Consider the following 19014-nt stretch of genomic DNA (forward strand, 5'->3'; position numbering starts at 1 on the left):
ATACATTACGAGCCTCATACACATTCACTATAAAACTCTCACCCGAGTCCAGAATCTTCTTCTTAAAACTTGCCACAATAGAATCATTCTCAAGTTTGAAATTAGCAAGAAATAATCTACAATAAAAACCATTGTCTCGGATAAGTACAGGTTTTGAAACAACAGGTTTCTACCTTGGTCCTATGGCAGGGAACATATTCAAAATTACGGTATTGTTGGATCCCAGTATTCATGAGGTATGAATCTCAGAACCCCATAATGCAACTCCTGCATGGAAGAATAGAGTTCCCTACCAGGATTTCACAGTGACCACAGCGTCGTCGGCGCAAAGGGTGGGTCACTGTCCTTGAGGAAGTAGTTGAGGTGCCAGACTCTCCATCCCAAATGAGATCTTCCTCCTCCTGGACAAGTCAGGGACAACTGCTAAGGAATAATATGCTCCAAATTATTAAGCAAACCATCATGTACTGTACTGGATCAATATGCAGTATTGGAATTCAGGAAATTAAACACACTACCTGCTGAAGTGATTGAAATCGAAAAGCTCGTAAACACGTTACGAAACCTAGCCAAGACCTTTCTGATAAGATATAGGCCATTTGTGCCCGTCAAGTCCTTATTATGGCTTCAACCACTTGGGTAGGAGGGAATGCCACGGCTATCCCCAGAGCAACTGTTGTTGATGCCTTACCCCCAGCGAGCTGGTAATCATTTAGCCAACCACAAAACAATGAGAACTCGAGTCAACCCATCTGCTTGTTATTTTGCCAAAGATGTGGTTTGAACTCAGGACCCCAAGAAAAACTTTACAATCACAAAAACTCTTCACTGTTGTCCAGCAAGACCAAATATGATTACAGTATGACCCAAAAATATTTTTTGGGTGTACAGTGTGGCCCACTTGGCTTAGCGGTGTTGGCTTAGCGGTTAGGGTGCCGGCTTGGGATCCTAGGATCCTGGGTTCGAATCCCGGTCGATCGCTGAATTAACAACAGGGGGGTTGACTCAGCCTGTCATCCTTCCGAGGTCGGCAAATTGAGTACCAGCTTGCTCGGATGAATGATCCCGGTGTTTACCCCGGTTTAGAATAGGTACACCGTATCCCTGCGCATCGTAAGAGGCGACTAAGGGTTGGCGCCAGGAAGGGCATCCGGCCATAAAAACATTGCCTCAAATAGGGAACCATTATTATCATGGGGCCCGCAAGGCTAACCCCTGCTCTGGTGGGGAAAATGGCCTTAAAACGATCATTCATTCATTCAGCCCAGAAAACAGGTGACTTTGTGGAAATAAGGCCACCATTCATAGGTGGGCAGAGATGGCATGCCGATGTTGGTTTGATTTAAAAAAAAAAATTCAAATCGATGCCCATGACCTGACCCTGCATACCCCAAGCCTGTTTGCAAAATTTAGTGTAGATTGATTGGTCCAGAGATGTTTTGAATTTAATATAAATCAAAGAAAAAGCTTCACACACACCGAGAAAAACTCGCCCACAAATAACTCATTGAGAACTTAATTTAATTATCTTCCTGGTATTGGCTGCAGTACAATCATATGGAGATGTAGTAGGCCGTAGCTCTGCTAAGTTCATGCCTAACCGGCAGAGCCTGGGCAGCTGTTTAGCCAGAATAGCCTTTTAAAACGTTTAATTGTTCCTAGTTGCTTCGTGTACCACAGACAGGTGAATGTGCGGCAGGCATTTCCTGTTGGTCAGGATGCATGCAGCAATAGCTGATGTGGCACATGCTTCCTGGTACTCACTACAGTGATGGAATCTGATATCGATTATGCATATACAGACTTGGCATTTAATATGGAATATATATTTTTTCTTGACTTGGGTTTACTTTCTTAACTCAGCAAATAAATCTGTTGAGTTTCTTTTACACTTTGGTGATTTATTTGTTAAAAGAACCATGTCACTGATTGTCTGTCGCAGCAAGAAGTCAACAACAGGATTATATCACAGGTGGCATGGCAAAATGTACGGACAGGTGCATTTGACGATGGACTTCACAGTCGGGTATACAAGGGTTGTTGCGTTCTGTATTAGTGGAAAACAACTGCTGCACGTCTCCAAAAGTTATTGCCGCTTCCTCTGGAGATGGTCCGTCAACTCGACAATGCTGTTTGTCATGGAGTGGTGGCTTTACGAAATTACGGCATGAAACAGCGTGCTATTGCTCGGGAGCATGGCATCACTCAAGGTCAGGTGTCAAAGATCCTGAAACGAAATGCTCAGAGAGGTGTCCCTACTCCAATACCGAGGCCAGGACGTCCCCGCAGAACCACAAGGAGGGATGATCGCCAGCTACACCGGTTAGTCCGCAATGGCCGTACCAAGTCAGCTAATCGGCTTCGGGCTGAGTGGCAGCAACTGACAAATGTGCCTGTATCCAGAAGGCTAGTCAACCAACGACTGGTTCAAGCAGGCTATCGTGCCAGGCGTCCCCTGAGAAAGCCACGCCTGACCAGACAATACCACCAACGCCGATTGCAGTGGGCCAGAGAGCACCGTCAATGGCAGCCAGGACACTGGAATCACGTGATCTTCAGTGCCGAGTCTAGATTTCTGGTCTATCGTCAAGATGGCCACGTCCGAGTGCGCAGACAAGTGCATGAAGCCGACAACAAAGATTGTATAGTGCCAAGAGTCCAAGCTGGAGGAGGTGGGGTGACCGTTTGGGCTGCTTTTCATGCAGGGGGCAAAACTGACCTGGTTGTTCTGAATGGAAACCTGAACCAGTTCAAGTACAGGGCCATTCTGGAAGAAACATTGCTTCCATTTGCCCGTGCAGCCTTTCGAGGAAACTTTGTCTTCCAAGATGACAATGCACGGCCTCATCGTGCTCGCATGATCCAACACTTTCTTGCTGACCGTGGTGTAGAGCATATGGAGTGGCCTGCCATGTCCCCGGATATGAATCCGATAGAGAACTTGTGGGCAGAATTAATGCGTCAAATCGACCACTTGGACCAGCAGCCGACCTCTGTGCGTGAATTGCAGCAGGCTATTGTCACTGCATGGCAAGCGATTCCTGTCCAAACCTTGGCAAACCTCGTGAACAGCATGCCTCAACGTGTACGTGCTCTCCTGAATGCTCGTGGGGGTTACACGAAGTACTGAACGGTAATTTTACTGTCCGTAATCCCAGTCGTAATTTAACTTTTGTTTTTGCTAAAAAAAAATTTGGCTAATGTGCAAAATAAAGAAATACTTCTGGAAAACGTACAGAAGTTTAACACAGTACTGTCCATGAATTGAGTTCGATATCAGTTTACATCACTTTCAAGGATCAATTTATTTGTTTCGAAATGTCAAATGTGGTTTTTGTTTCTTTTAAAGGTCACATTAACAAAATCTAGAATAATTTCAACATAATTCCAATGAACTTTTAGTTCTAAGACATCTTGAAAAGTAAGTTCACCCCCACAAAAAAAATATTCCATATTAAATGCCAAGTCTGTATAATCAGTGGTTTACTTTCAGTTCTTAAACAAATTGAAGTTAAAACAAGAAATAATGGTGCTCTGGCTGGATCGGTGTGGAGAGGGGTGGAGCTTGGCTTACACGTTGGATCTCCCCGTCACTAATTCTCTCGTTGGCTCTCCCGCATCATGAGTTCGAAGTTGAATTATTTGTTGGAAATCAAACCAATTGCATTGAAGTATTTATTTATGTTTTAACGTTAAAGTGTGGGAATTATTATAACGCACTGCATTCTTTGCATGAAAGAAAAACTTAAGTAAACTCAAGGATCATCATCATCATCATGCATGCATTTTAAGGCCATTTTCCCTGCTAGAGTGGGGGTTAGCCTTGCGGTCCCCATGACAATCTACTCCATTTTGCCCTATTTTCTGCATCTCTCCTTGTTAACCCCCTTGCCCGCATTTCTTCTTCCACCATCTTTAGCCAAGTCTTTCTCGGTCTTCCCTGTCCTCTACTTCCTTCTACATTCATTTCCATCACTCTTCTCAACCAGTCACTTTCATCCTTCCTCAACACATGACCAAACCATCTCAACCTGTTCCTCTTCACAGCATCAATCACAGGATCTATTCCCATCATCTTTCGCAATTCATCATTTGTCTTCCTCTCTCTCAAATTTATATTCATTTATTCTCATTTATATATTCTCTATATTCATTCATTCATTCATTCATTCTCTCAACGATACTCCACACATCCACTGAACCATTCGCATTTCCACCCTTTCCAGCCTTCGTTGCTGCTCTACATTCATGACCCATGTCTCGCTCCCATAAATTATAACACTTCTCACACATGCAGCATACACCTTTCCCTTCAGCTTCAATGACACTCCCCTCCTCATCAGCACACCACTCAGTTCCCGAAACTTCTTCCATGCACATCTCACTCTAGCAACCGTTGCCGAATCTGATCCACCTTCTCCATTCAGCATGTCTCCAAGGTAACAAAATGTTTTCACACCTTCCAGCTTCATGCCGTCTCCAAGATCCAACTCAACATTTCCTCCATCTGCAGCTCCCTCTGTGCACACCTTACATTTGAATGTAGCTGCCACACTGGTTAATGACCCTCTCAGACCACTACATTTTTGATGAACCCACTCAGCGCACATTGTACATTGAATGGAGTTCACTCTGACACCCTTCCTGCACACAGCACATGGCCACGTCCCAGTTCTTTCCACCTCACCACATGCTTTACCACTTGCCATCACCTTCGTCTTTCCTATATTCACCTTCAGACCTTTTGTCTCCATACATTCCTTCCACTTGTTCATCTTTTCCTTCAGTCCATCCATATTTTCCGCAATCAACACCAGATCATCTGCATAAAACAACTCCCACGGTAAACCCTCCTTTACGTTCTGAGCCAGCACCTCCATCACAGCTACAAATAGTAGTGGACTTAGTACCGACCCCTGATGCACTCCCACCTTCACCTCAAACTCACCACTGTTTCCGTCCTTCGTCCTTACAGCTGTGCGCACTCTTTTGTACATTGCCATCACTACTCTGATCAACCATTCCTCCACTTCTAACTTCCTCAATGCCCATGTCAATACTTTGCGTGGAACCCTATCGAATGCTTTCTCCAGATCAACAAACCCAGGAAACAACTTCTTCCTCTTCTCCATGTACTTCTCCTGCAACTGCCTCACAATAAAAAGCGCATCTGTCGTTCCTCTTCCTGGCATAAATCCAAACTGCATTTCGTCGATCTTCACCTTCTTCCTTATCCTCCTCTCCAACACCCTTTCCAATACCTTCATTCCATGCTCCAATAACTTTATCGCTCGGTACGAGCCACACTCCAGAGGGTCACCTTTCCCCTTGTATAGAGGGACGAGGGTACTCAGTTCCCAATCCACTGGAATGCGGCCTTCTTTCACCACCAGATTACAGATCTCTGTCATTCTCTTTACACCCCAACTTCCTGCTGCCTTCAACATATCTCCCACAACTCCCGTCGGCCCTCCCGCTTTTCTACTCTTCATTGCTTTTATCGCTTCCTCAACTTCCTTCTCAGTTATCTTCTCTGTCGGTCCTAAAACTGGGTTACTCTCTATGTTGCCATCCCATTCATTCTCTGTATTCAACAGCATTTCCATATATCTTTTCCATCTTCCTTTAATTCCATCTGGGTCCACAACGATTTGTCCCACTTCATCCTTCAAGCAACTCACCCCCATCACATCACACCTCTCTTGCGATATCTGCTTTGCAATCCTGAATACCGCTCTCTGACCCTCTTCCGAATCCAAGCGTTCTCCGAACATTTTCCTACATGCCTCCTGCGCCTTTGCTACCTCTTTCTTTGCAGCCTTCTTGGCTGCCTTATAACTTTCATGCTCTGCTTTTTCTTCTCCCGTACCCTTCGCCTTCTGCCACTCCTTGAACTTCTTCCTCTTCTCGTCAATCCTCTTTCCAACTTCATCATCCCATCACCATGTTTCCGAGTACCTCGGTGGTCCTTTTGTCCATCCACATACCTCACCAACGGCTCCCAACAGACTATCTTTCATTGACATCCAACCACGTTCAAGCTCAACCACATCATCCTCTACCCTACTCAGCCTCTCTTTTAATTCCTCCCTTACTGTCACCTCTTTCAACCTCCACACCTTCATTCTCGATTGGTACTTCACCCGCCGAGCTCTCCTCACACCTTTCACCCTGATGTTGCAGACAACCAAGTGGTGCTGTGAAACAGCCTCCTCCCCCGGGATCACCTTTGTGTCCCGGGGGTGCCCCCTATCTCGCCTACGCACCATCAGGTAGTCAACGGTTATCGTGGACCCACCTGACGTGTATGTAACAAGCTTATTATCCCCTTTCTGGAACTGAGTATTACAAATCAACAAATCAGCTCCATCAGCAAACTCCAAAATCCTTTCAGCTTCCCCATTTCTCACACCATATCCGTAACCCCCATGAACTCCCTCAAAACCGTCCATACTCCTTCCCACATGTCCATTTAGGTCTCCTCCTGCCACAACAACTTCCTCATCTTTCACGTTTTCCATCAGCTTCTCTATCGCACACCAGAACTTGTCCTTCTCTTCATCGCTCCGACCAACCTGCGGAGCATATCCCGAGATGACGTTCACCAAGAGCTTTCCAATCATCATTTTCACCATCATCAACCTATCACTCACTCTAGTCACACTCACCACACTGTCTACAAACTCCTCAGAAAACAGGACACCAACACCATTCACGCCTTCTGGGCACCCTTGCCACACAAACTTGTATTCTGTCCCTGCCTACCCTTCACCATTCTCACACCACTTCCCTTCCATCTCGTCTCCTGCACACAACATATGTCCACTCTTCTTCTGACCAATACTTCCACCACTTCTCCTGATCTCCCTGTCATTGTCCCTACATTCCATGTCCCAAACCTCAGAAACCGATCTCCACTTCGGGCTGCACCGTGCCCATATGTCGTTGTAATTGTCATGGTTCTCTTTTTGAGGCAATGTTTTTATGGCCGGATGCCCTTCCTGGCGCCAACCCTCTTTGTCGCCTCTTACGACACGCAGGGATATGGTGTGCCTATTCTAACCAGGGTACACACCGGAAGGATGACCCATAGAATTTGGGAGAGTGGGTCAATGGGTAACCAAAGGTGTGGATATATACATAGAGGGGAAAGGTGGAGAGGGGGAAGTGGGTGAAAACGTATGGGGGGGGGAGGAGAGGTTCATGAATGGGTAAAGGCAGAGGTGTAGAGGGAGAAGTCAATAATGGGATCGATGCAAGCAATGCAATAATAGGCATACTGAGCATCATAATGGGCAAAGCAAATCGATGCAATAATGGGCAAAGAAGTTCAAGGAAGTAAGAGCGAGTTGCATCTGTGTGAAGCTGTGTTGTGTATGGATATCACTTCCTTAGAATACAATAGGTTTTCTTTTCCCGCAAGTATTTACGAATTCCCGCCGAATTTTTGTATTAAAACGAACTTTGTTTATGAGTTGTCTGAACCTAAAAAGTTTTTAACACCACAGCACACTGAAGCGATTCAATTCAGTTTGTAAATTTTTGCATTTAAATATTTATACACCGAATGCAGAAGGGAAAATAATATTAAAAGTATCCACACTCTCCATGGGAGTGTAATGAGTGGTTGCAGGCCGACGTATGACCTGAAACATAAAATGAGGCCATTTGGTCTGGCATTGCCGTATTGCACTGCCGAGTTAAATGCTTTTTGCTGCAGCTTTAAACAACAATCTTGATGGGTTTTTTATGACCAAAGTCTAAATAACCCGATCTTGATCGGGTGATTCAACTTTTAAAATAATAACCTTCAAAGAGTATTCTTCATCAACGTGAACAAAGCCCGGATCCTTCAGTGACACGGCAAAGAACAATGCAAGCGAAACGATGACCAGAAAGATGAAGGCGATGGGAGCACCAAGTCGGCCATCTTCCATCGCATGCTGTATATCTGCAACAAATACAAACTCGATTCACTATTTGTCCCTGCTGTCGAATGATGAAAATCACAAGAAAATCACAAGTATCAATCACAATCACACTATAACAAGTCAGGAGCCGACGATGGTTCACGAGCGAGCGGTATTCAATGACAAAGGACGGACTATAACCGAAGCAGGCCCGGAAATGTCAAAACGAAGGTTACTGACCTTGAAATGAGATAGAAAATAATGTATAATCAGTTATGAGGTTAGTTAGCTACACAATACCGAAAATTCGGTGAAAAATGAAATGAAAAAAAAAAAAAAAAAAGGTGAAAAAAAAAAGGAAAAATGAAAAATCGAGCTCCGTGGGGCTAGACACATGACATTGGCCTAACCAAATATCGAAACCCCTGTCAGATTCCACCAAACCCCTCGGAGAAGATGTGGCTTGAAATCGATTACCCCCTAAAAAGACATCTCTTTCGGGCATGGCTCCGCCCACTCTAGGCAGGACACAACCAGATCATGATATTAACCTCCCACCCAAGTTTCATCAAGATCGGATGATATTATCGGGTAGTTATGCTGCGGACAGACAGACACACAGACACACACACAGACAGACGCACACACATGACGAATATAGTGGTCACTTGATAACTCGTGAACCAATAATAGTTTATCATAATAGATAGAGCATCCGCATCCTTGATAGAGTTTCACAACATCTCCACTCCTCACTACCCCCCTCCACCCAATCCTGTTCGTCAAAGTGCTGCCTATTATCACCTCATTCTTTCTCCTGAACCCATCCCTGCTCTTTCAACCTGCTCAATCAACGACTTTCTTTAATGTCACTCAACCATGATTACTTTTCTTTCTGTTCCCCTTTGATCCCCAGTCAGTATGTGAACCTGCTGCACTCTGGCATTTCACTCCTCGATGCGGCTCGATTTCCGTAACCCCCCCCCCCCCTCCCCTCCCTGTAAATAAATAAAAGAAGCCAATATTGTTGTTAATGATGCTATTTGTAACCATATTGGGTTAATTTAGCCATGTGAACTCCCGAGAGACCGTAGCATTGCCAGGAGGATTAAACAATCATCAACAGAACTGTAATTTATTATTTTGTTGTCATTGCAAGAATTGATCACGTGACAATGAGAGCATCAACTGTATTGTTTTTGGGACTAGTGGGCCCGTTGGTCTGTTTTAACCAAATTTTAATTGGTCTTCACCGCCTTGTGGCATACGTGCCTGCCGGACACAGAGGGGGGGGGGGGGTGATCTTTTGGGTCATCTGGGTAATTTGGGTACAAGAGTTATTGTCGCGTGGCTGGCTCAGTTAACACCGAGCGTCCACCACAGATGGAATAGAGCTTAACGAGGCGTTTCCAATTCAATGGCGGATCGATACACGAGCCGGGGGATTGGGGGAGCATGCCGTGCTTACCTGTTGGTCCGATGTCTTCATCCTGAAAATCAATAACTCAACCAAACACGGAATTTATGTACAAAAAGAAAACATGTTTATTTTACAGAACCCGAGAACAATGAAACGCGACGATAAAGAATAAACCCCCTATTGAGCGCTCTTTCACACAGACTTCAAATACACAATGGGAAGGATAATAAAATAACGTTTTGTCGTGGTGGTGGTGCGTCTTATCTGTCTCAGGAGTCCAGGCCCCAAAATCGCGTCCGGATGCGGCTCCGTGCTTGGTGGGAATGAGGCCTCAGTCCGCTTCGTTCACGCGCTCCGCTAATCAGCGCACATCGCCCGGCAGGCTCTCCGCTCGCACGATCGTCGCTGCACCGCCTCTCCAACGTCCAAAGGCCAGAACAGGTCCAATCGCAAGAATGGCAAGGGGGCAGAAGAAGGTCCAGACAGTAGGGGAGCCAAAACGAGAAAACAAAGGGAAGAGCGAGGTCCGGGCAGGATCAGTCCAAGAAAGAGAAGAAGCAAATATATCGGCTTGCCAGTCGTTTTACCGGCCGTGGTCTCATGTCAGCGCTCTCTCCACCAATTAGTGCGTAGCTTGTTGGTAGTCATTTTTGCACCTTCCACACTGATTGGCCGTGGTGTCGTCGGTCGGTGGCCAATCAGTGTGTCACTCCTTCACCTTTCTCACCTCCAATCATGGAGGAGCTTTCTGCCCTTCCCCTGACCAATCGCACGTCCTCACCTACTCTGCCAATCAGTGTCCTGCTTGTTGCTCGCCCCTCCCCTGGCCAATCACGAGTTCTCCTGGGCGTGGCTCTCAGCCTGCCTGGTCAATGTGTGTTGCTATGCCAGCTGGTGATGTGGCTGGCTGCGGCCCCATCGGCAGTGCCCCGATCTGGCTTTCTGCCTGTGGTTCTGTAAGTCGCATTGTGGGAGAGGGAAATTAATTAATGTGTGCAGCTAGGGGCCTAGCTAAGTGTCTATAAGAGTGCGTTGCCCTACGGGACAATGGATTGATCACCAGGTCTGACACACAGGGGAATTATCTTCGTCCCGACAACTATTTAACACACGATCATCCCTGTATGATGCACTTGATCCGACAAACCGGGCTAAACACAGAACTTATTACAGGTGAGATTCTCTAGCACGACAGATGAAGCATGATACCTATTCAGATCTACCTAAATCTATATATGCCTACCCCAAAATTCATAACAGTATTTTGGGACATAGGGGACTTTTGGGTCATCTGGGTCTTTTAGATCCCCAGGGACCTTTGGGTCATCTGGGTCTTTTGGATCCTCGACAACTTTTTGGTGATCTGGGACTTTTGGGTCCTCAGGCACCTTTGGGTCTTTTGGATCATTTGGGTCTTCTGGGTCCTTTGGGTCATCTGGGTCTTATGGATCCCCAGGGAACTTTGGGTCATCTGGGTCATTTGGGTCCTCAGCAACTTTTGGTTTCTCGGGGACATTTGGGTTAAAAGGTACATTTCAATAGTACGTAATTAATAGATGTATGTAATTAATAGACACAAAAAGTATGACTGACACAAACACACAAACACACACACACACACACACACACACACACACACACACACACACACACACAATTCATTGTTACTAAGGATAGAGCTAGTGAGTTGTCTCCCTTGGCAGGGGTCCAGAATCCATCAGTGATAATTTAAACTAGAAGGGCACTGAGTAGAGCGCACATCTCCGCCAGGCTGATTAGTTTACATTTTGTATCCCACTGATAGGCCGGTTCTGGATTCGGACCTCAACCAAAATCTAATCGGCTTGTTCTTGTCACCTAACCAACTCGTCCACAACTTTTTGATGTCATATCATATTATGAGTATATATCGTTTTTGACCCCATCCCGCTCTAGCAGGGAAAATGGCCTTAAAATGCATGTTGTTGTGTCTCAATTTAAAATTCATTTCTAAAATTAAAGAACCACTTGAAAAATTAAAATACACGTGGCATGCGTGTGTGCAGCGTATTTACGTGTGGCGTGTGCGTGTACCTTATTTACGTGTGGTGTGCGTGCGTGTCGCATGCGTGCGTGCAGCGTCCTTATGTGTGGTGTGCATGCGTGTGGCGTATGTATGTGTGGCGTGCATGTGGCATGTGTGTGTGTAGCGTATTTAGGTGTGGAATTTGTGCGTGTAGCATATTTACGTGTGGCATGTGTGCGTGTAGCGGATTTACTTGTTTTGTGTGTGTGTGTAGCGTATTTACGTGTGGCATGCTGGCGTGTAGAGTATTTATGTGTGGCGTGCGTGCGTGTAGCGTATGTATGTGTGGCATGTGTGCATGTAGTGTATTTACATGTGCAATGTGTGCGTGTAGCGTATTTACGTGTGGCATGTGTGCATGTAGCGTATTTACGTGTGCAATGAGTGTGATGTGCGTGTAGCGTATTTACGTGTGGAATGTGGGTGTGTAGTGTATATGCATGTGGAATGTGTGCGTGTAGCGTATTTGCGTGTGGCATGTATGTGTGCAGCGTATTTACGTGTGGCATGTGTGCGTGTAGATTAACCTGGTGTTGGCTTAGCGGTTAGGGTGCTGGCTTGGGGTCCTAGGATCCTGGGTTCGAATCCCGGTCGATCGCTGAATTAACGCCAGAAGGGTTGACTCAGCCTATCATCTTCCGAGGTCGGCAAATTGAGTACCAGTTCACTGGTAATTCCCTGTGTGTCGCAAGAAGTGACTGACAGGGTTGGCGTCAGGAAGGGCATCCGGCCATAAAACATTGCTTCAAAAAGGGGACCAAGGTGCCCGAAAAAGGCCAACCCCTGCTCTGTGGGGAAAAATGGCCTCTACAGGTGGTTCTTCTTTCTTCTTCATGTGTGCGTGTAGCGTATTTACGTGTGGAATGTGTGCGTGTAGCGTATTTACTTGTGGAATGTGTGCGTCTAGCGTATTTACGTGTCGTATGTGTGTGTAGCATATTTACTTGTGGAATGTGTGCGTGTAGCGTATTTACTTGTGGAATGTGTGCGTGTAGCGTATTTACTTGTGGAATGTGTGCGTGTAGCGTATTTACGTGTGGTATGTGTGTGTAGCGTATTTACTTGTGGCATGTGTGTGTAGCGTATTTACGTGTGGAATGTGTGCGTGTAGCGTATTTACTTGTGGAATGTGTGCGTGTAGCGTATTTACGTGTGGTATGTGTGCGTGTAGCGTATTTACTTGTGGAATGTGTGCGAGTAGCGTATTTACTTGTGGAATGTGTGCGTGTAGCGTATTTACTTGTGGAATGTGTGCGTGTAGCGTATTTACTTGTGGAATGTGTGCGTGTAGCGTATTTACGTGTGGTATGTGTGTGTAGCGTATTTACGTGTGGAATGTGTGCGTGTAGCGTATTTACTTGTGGAATGTGCGCGTGTAGCGTATTTACGTGTGGAATGTGTGCGTGTAGCGTATTTACTTGTGGAATGTGTGCGAGTAGCGTATTTACTTGTGGAATGTGTGCGTGTAGCGTATTTACTTGTGGAATGTGTGCGTGTAGCGTATTTACTTGTGGAATGTGTGCGTGTAGCATATTTACGTGTGGTATGTGTGTGTAGCGTATTTACTTGCGGCATGTGTGTGTAGCGTATTTACGTGTGGAATGTGTGCGTGTAGCGTATTTACTTGTGGCATGTGTGCGTGTAACGTATTTACGTGTGGAATGTGTGCGTGTAGCGTATTTACGTGTGGTATGTGTGCGTGTAGCGTATTTACGTGTGGAATGTGTGCGAGTAGCGTATTTACTTGTGGAATGTGTGCGTGTAGCGTATTTACTTGTGGAATGTGTGCGTGTAGCGTATTTACTTGTGGAATGTGTGCGTGTAGCGTATTTACGTGTGGTATGTGTGTGTAGCGTATTTACTTGCGGCATGTGTGTGTAGCGTATTTACGTGTGGAATGTGTGCGTGTAGCGTATTTACATGTGGAATGTGTGCGTGTAGCGTATTTACTTGTGGAATGTGTGCGTGTAGCGTATTTACTTGTGGAATGTGTGCGTGTAGCGTATTTACGTGTGGAATGTGTGCGAGTAGCGTATTTACTTGTGGAATGTGTGCGTGTAGCGTATTTACTTGTGGAATGTGTGCGTGTAGCGTATTTACTTGTGGAATGTGTGCGTGTAGCGTATTTACGTGTGGTATGTGTGTGTAGCGTATTTACTTGCGGCATGTGTGTGTAGCGTATTTACGTGTGGAATGTGTGCGTGTAGCGTATTTACATGTGGAATGTGTGCGTGTAGCGTATTTACTTGTGGAATGTGTGCGTGTAGCGTATTTACTTGTGGAATGTGTGCGTGTAGCGTATTTACTTGTGGAATGTGTGAGTGTAGCGTATTTACGTGTGGAATGTGTGCGTGTAGCGTATTTACTTGTGGAATGTGTGCGTGTAGCGTATTTATGTGTGGAATGTGTGCGTGTAGCGTATTTACTTGTGGAATGTGTGCGTGTAGCGTATTTACTTGTGGAATGTGTGCGTGTAGCATATTTACTTGTGGAATGTGTGCGTGTAGCGTATTTACTTGTGGAATGTGTGCGTGTAGCGTATTTACTTGTGGAATGTGTGCGTGTAGCGTATTTACGTGTGGTATGTGTGTGTAGCGTATTTACTTGTGGCATGTGTGTGTAGCGTATTTACGTGTGGAATGTGTGCATGTAGCGTATTTACTTGTGGAATGTGTGCGTGTAGCGTATTTACGTGTGGTATGTGTGCGTGTAGCGTATTTACTTGTGGAATGTGTGCGAGTAGCGTATTTACTTGTGGAATGTGTGCGTGTAGCGTATTTACTTGTGGAATGTGTGCGTGTAGCGTATTTACTTGTGGAATGTGTGCGTGTAGCGTATTTACGTGTGGTATGTGTGTGTAGCGTATTTACTTGTGGCATGTGTGTGTAGCGTATTTACGTGTGGAATGTGTGCGTGTAGCGTATTTACTTGTGGAATGTGTGCGTGTAGCGTATTTACGTGTGGTATGTGTGCGTGTAGCGTATTTACTTGTGGAATGTGTGCGAGTAGCGTATTTACTTGTGGAATGTGTGCGTGTAGCGTATTTACTTGTGGAATGTGTGCGTGTAGCGTATTTACTTGTGGAATGTGTGCGTGTAGCGTATTTACGTGTGGTATGTGTGTGTAGCGTATTTACGTGTGGAATGTGTGCGTGCAGCGTATTTACTTGTGGAATGTGTGCGTGTAGCGTATTTACGTGTGGAATGTGTGCGTGTAGCGTATTTACTTGTGGAATGTGTGCGAGTAGCGTATTTACTTGTGGAATGTGTGCGTGTAGCGTATTTACTTGTGGAATGTGTGCGAGTAGCGTATTTACTTGTGGAATGTGTGCGTGTAGCGTATTTACTTGTGGAATGTGTGCGTGTAGCGTATTTACTTGTGGAATGTGTGCGTGTAGCGTATTTACTTGTGGAATGTGTGCGTGTAGCGTATTTACTTGTGGAATGTGTGCGTGTAGCATATTTACGTGTGGTATGTGTGTGTAGCGTATTTACTTGCGGCATGTGTGTGTAGCGTATTTACGTGTGGAATGTGTGCGTGTAGCGTATTTACTTGTGGCATGTGTGCGTGTAGCGTATTTACTTGTGGCATGTGTGCGTGTAGCGTATTTACGTGTGGAATGTGTGCGTGTAGCGTATTTACGTGTGGAATGTGTGCGAGTTGCGTATTTACTTGTGGAATGTGTGCGTGTAGCGTATTTACTTGTGGAATGTGTGCGTGTAGCGTATTTACTTGTGGAATGTGTGCGTGTAGCGTATTTACTTGCGGCATGTGTGTGTAGCGTATTTACGTGTGGAATGTGTGCGTGTAGCGTATTTACGTGTGGAATGTGTGCGTGTAGAGTATTTACTTGTGGAATGTGTGCGTGTAGCGTATTTACTTGTGGAATGTGTGCGTGTAGCGTATTTACTTGTGGAATGTGTGCGTGTAGCGTATTTACGTGTGGTATGTGTGTGTAGCGTATTTACTTGTGGCATGTGTGTGTGTAGTGTATGTACGTGTGTCATGTGCGTGTAGCGTATTTACGTGTGCATGTAGCATATTTACGTGTGGCATGTGCGTGTAGTGTATTTACTTGTGGAATGTGCGCATGTAGCATATTTACGTGTGGAATGTGCGCGTGTAGCGTATTTACTTGTGGAATGTGTGCGTGTAGCGTATTTACTTGTGGCATGTGTGTGTAGCGTATTTACGTGTGGCATGTGTGCGTGTAGCGTATGTACGTGTGTCATGTGCGTGTAGCGTATTTACGTGTGCAATGTGTGCATGTAGCATATTTACGTGTGGCATGTGTGTGTAGCATATTTACGTCTGGCATGTGTGTGTGTGTGTGTGTGTGTGTGTGTGTGTGTGTGTGTGTGTGTGTGTGTGTGTGTGTGTGTGTGTGTGTAGCATATGCACGTGTGTCATGTGCGTGTAGCGTATTTACGTGTGGCATGTGTGCATGTAGCGTATTTACGTGTGGCATGTGTGCGTGTAGCGTATGTACGTGTGGTGTGTGCGTGTAGTGTATTTACTTGTGGCATGTGTGTGCAGCGTTTTTATGTGTGACATGTACGTGTGTCATGTGCGTGTAGCGTATTTACGTGTGGTATGTGTGCGTGTAGCGTATTTACGTGTGGCGTATGTACGTGTGGTGTGTACGTGTACATTTTTAAAATTATTTTTCTCGGCAACCGTTGGGCCGATTGAAATTAAATTTTACCATAGGAGCACCTCGGCCTGTTTTTAGTGTTTCACCTTTAACCCCTTCGGCCTAATATCAGAATGGGGGCCGAAATCGAAAATAAATAAATAGTCCAGGTATATTGTCCCAATGTACCTCAATGCCAAATTTGAAGATAAGCTCAGATATGAAGGAATGGTGTGCGGTTGTAATCATCATTAAATAATATGTTCCCTCCAAACATAGTTATCGAGGGGTTTAAACGCAAGAGGCAATTAGGCCCGTCAAGCCTGCGCAACGGTTACCAACCTATGGTTGTTTGTCCGTGCTCCATCCTTTTTAAATATTTAACGTTAAGCCAGGAAGCAGCACGCATACTTTTTGAAGGCTTTGGTATGACTCGGCCGGGATTCGGACCACCGACCTCCTAAACTCAGTGAGGAAGCTCTAACCAAATCCAATCTACCGGTAACGCAAAATATTAATATTCCCTTTTCCGGTTTACGTAATTACGTCAGTTATCGATGCTCATCTCGACGTGGTAATAATGTTTTAAAGCCGCGGTTTTTGGACGTCACACGTGAATTATACAATATACGTGAAGTTCGTCCAAGATGTCTGTGGAATCCCCCGTTCGGTGTTCGTGACGTGTAAACCTACCGGTGTTGTAGATAAAGAGCGCCAACGTGACGGCGAAGGTGAGCACTGTATGGAAAACGTGCATCACGTGCTTCCTTGACAAACATTTGAAGCGAAACTCGGAGAATAGCACCATGATGTGAAGTAAACTGTGGGTAAAGCTAAAGATAATGGAATAACGCGCAAAAGAACGGGAACAATATCACACAGAACGCTTCACTTCCTGGTCACCCTGCGCCTTCTGCTATTGGTGGACACAGCAGCCAATCAGTGCAGACTTCACTATGAATCAGAATTGAAACGAACTGTGCCCAATAGTGGATAGTGCAGAGGTTGCACATTTACTTTTGAGTCAGCTAGTCTGGGAATGATTCCCGAACCCGAATCCCGACCCGAACACATAGATAGTCACACTGGTGCGTAACAGCCAGGGCGTTACGTCACAACGAAGCACCGCCCGTCTGATGGACATTCAGCCAGATGTTCCGACTGCTAGTTACGGTGGTGTCCTCTACGAATATCTTAATCTAGCAGGGATCTGCGGAACAGATTTCTGCGGGAAAACCTTCCATTTTTTAGGGCGGCGTATAGGCAGCGAAGCGTTGCTTCGCATGCTCCCCGAAGTTTATGTTTTAGCAATTAAAGGTGGGGCATAGCGATCGTGAATATGACAGGTTCGACGATGTTTTTGGTCTGAACTGCATGAAAATCAAAATACCGGTGGGTGGAGTGGAGTCGGCCTTCCTGTTCCTGCAAATGACTTCGTTGTGGGTGGAGTCAGGCTGGCTGTCCAACCAATGAGTGGAAAGAGAGAAACAGACGTACAGAACACTGCCATTGCTTTGATATAGATAAAGCAAGTTGGTTATTTTTTTACAAGTTGCCCATAAATTTGTACACAAGTTTTAGATCCAGAATCGATTACATCTTGTCATTTCTGACAACCTTTCTATGTAGTAATATCGCGGCGAAAAATTATTAACGGAGAAAATACGAACAGTAATTATCTCCTTCCGACGAGAAAGAGCCAATCATAGAGCAGCGATACATCATGTGATCATATCGGCCAATGAGCGGCCTGCCTGGTTAGGGTTATGGGCTTAGGGGAGGGTTAAGGTTAGGGTTAGATTTAGGTTAGGATTACATGAGATTCATTCAAATTTGATATTTATTTCGGTCAAAATAACTAATTTTTGATGATTGGGATTGGGGGTCCTATCTCAAAAATGAGTCATTTGCCGCCGAAATGAATATTAAATTCGAATGAATTTCATTAAAAGTTCATCGGAAAACCTAGGTTTGATGTGAAAAACGATTATGGGCAAATTGTAAAAATTTACCGCAAGTTATCCCCGGCACCCTAAACAAATTACAAATTCTCCTCATAACTAGATTCAGTCAAACGTGTGGGCTGGCCAACCGGTTCGTGAAAGACTTGGGCAAAACACTTTCTCCAGACTCTACAGGTGGGAACATTGGGGCAGTCTAAACAAGAATGTATCAATTGAATGCAGGTTTATTAGCAACAACGATGAACAATCAATCTGCAAGACAAAGAAAGCGATGGTAGATATTAGAATAAGATAATAGATACAGAATATGCAAATAACAATGCGCAGTATTACACAAGATGAGAACGCAATAGAGAACAGTACCATACAAGAGTTGTCTATCTCCCTTTCCCAAAAACGTTCAATTGTGACACAGAATAGAACGAAACTGGAGACCGAGAAAAAGGATCACATGAGTTTATAATTGATATTCTTCTGAATTGAATCGGGCTGGTGGTTTGATAATTCGCTTCGGGCGGCCCGTCACCACCCGATCAATCGTCGGAGTCCTCTGAGGGCAGTTCGTAATTTCCTGGTCCATTGTGGGAGTCTCCGGTGGGTGGTTCACTATCGCCCTGTCCGACGCCGGAGTCCCCTCCAGCTGGTCCATCATCACCCGAACCGTCAAGGGGGCAGAAATAGGCAGTGACCGTGGAGGTGTGGCGGTGGTCTGCACATGTGGTTGGTTTGCGACTCTCGCGGGTGGTGTCATCGCGGTGGTGGAGCGGAGTGTCTGTGATGGTAAGCCCGGCGCAATGACATGTTGGGGTTCACCCTTCTGGGGAGTGGTAACAGGATTGAGACAGACTCTTGGAGCGGCGATGGGTTGGGTACCAGACATTAAGTATTTCGGTACGATTGGCATAACACTTGGCATAACGGTTGGCAGCATGCCACTTTTGCCAGTCGTAGTGGGAGTTGTCATGCTGAAAGGCGTAAAACGTCGCAGGAACTTACGATTCCGGAGAGTGATTCTTCCGGAG

The 19014-nt window shown here is 45.4% G+C and overlaps 1 protein-coding gene across 3 annotated transcripts in view; it reads right to left on the reverse strand.

The window, feature by feature from the left end:
• Positions 1 to 16932, reverse strand: part of ZDHHC12 (zDHHC palmitoyltransferase 12) — a 31964-nt gene extending 15032 nt beyond the window's left edge. The window contains exons 1-3 of one of the 3 annotated variants that reach the window (XM_068109888.2): positions 16722 to 16932; positions 7809 to 7951; positions 294 to 401 (exon numbers count right to left, since the gene is read on the reverse strand). In XM_068109888.2, coding sequence (XP_067965989.2) covers positions 294 to 401; positions 7809 to 7951; positions 16722 to 16836 — 366 coding nt within the window. In that variant the 5' untranslated portion in view covers positions 16837 to 16932. Of the gene's footprint in view, positions 1 to 293; positions 402 to 7808; positions 7952 to 16370; positions 16529 to 16721 lie in introns of those variants that run through there. The other 2 variants (XM_068109890.2, XM_068109889.2) reach the window with 2 other exon arrangements.
• Between the last annotated feature and the right edge of the window lie 2082 nt (positions 16933 to 19014).

The sequence above is a fragment of the Myxine glutinosa genome, chromosome 3 (genome assembly GCF_964187855.1).
Source record: "Myxine glutinosa chromosome 3, kmMyxGlut1.1, whole genome shotgun sequence".
In the NCBI taxonomy this organism is placed as follows: domain Eukaryota; kingdom Metazoa; phylum Chordata; class Myxini; order Myxiniformes; family Myxinidae; genus Myxine; species Myxine glutinosa.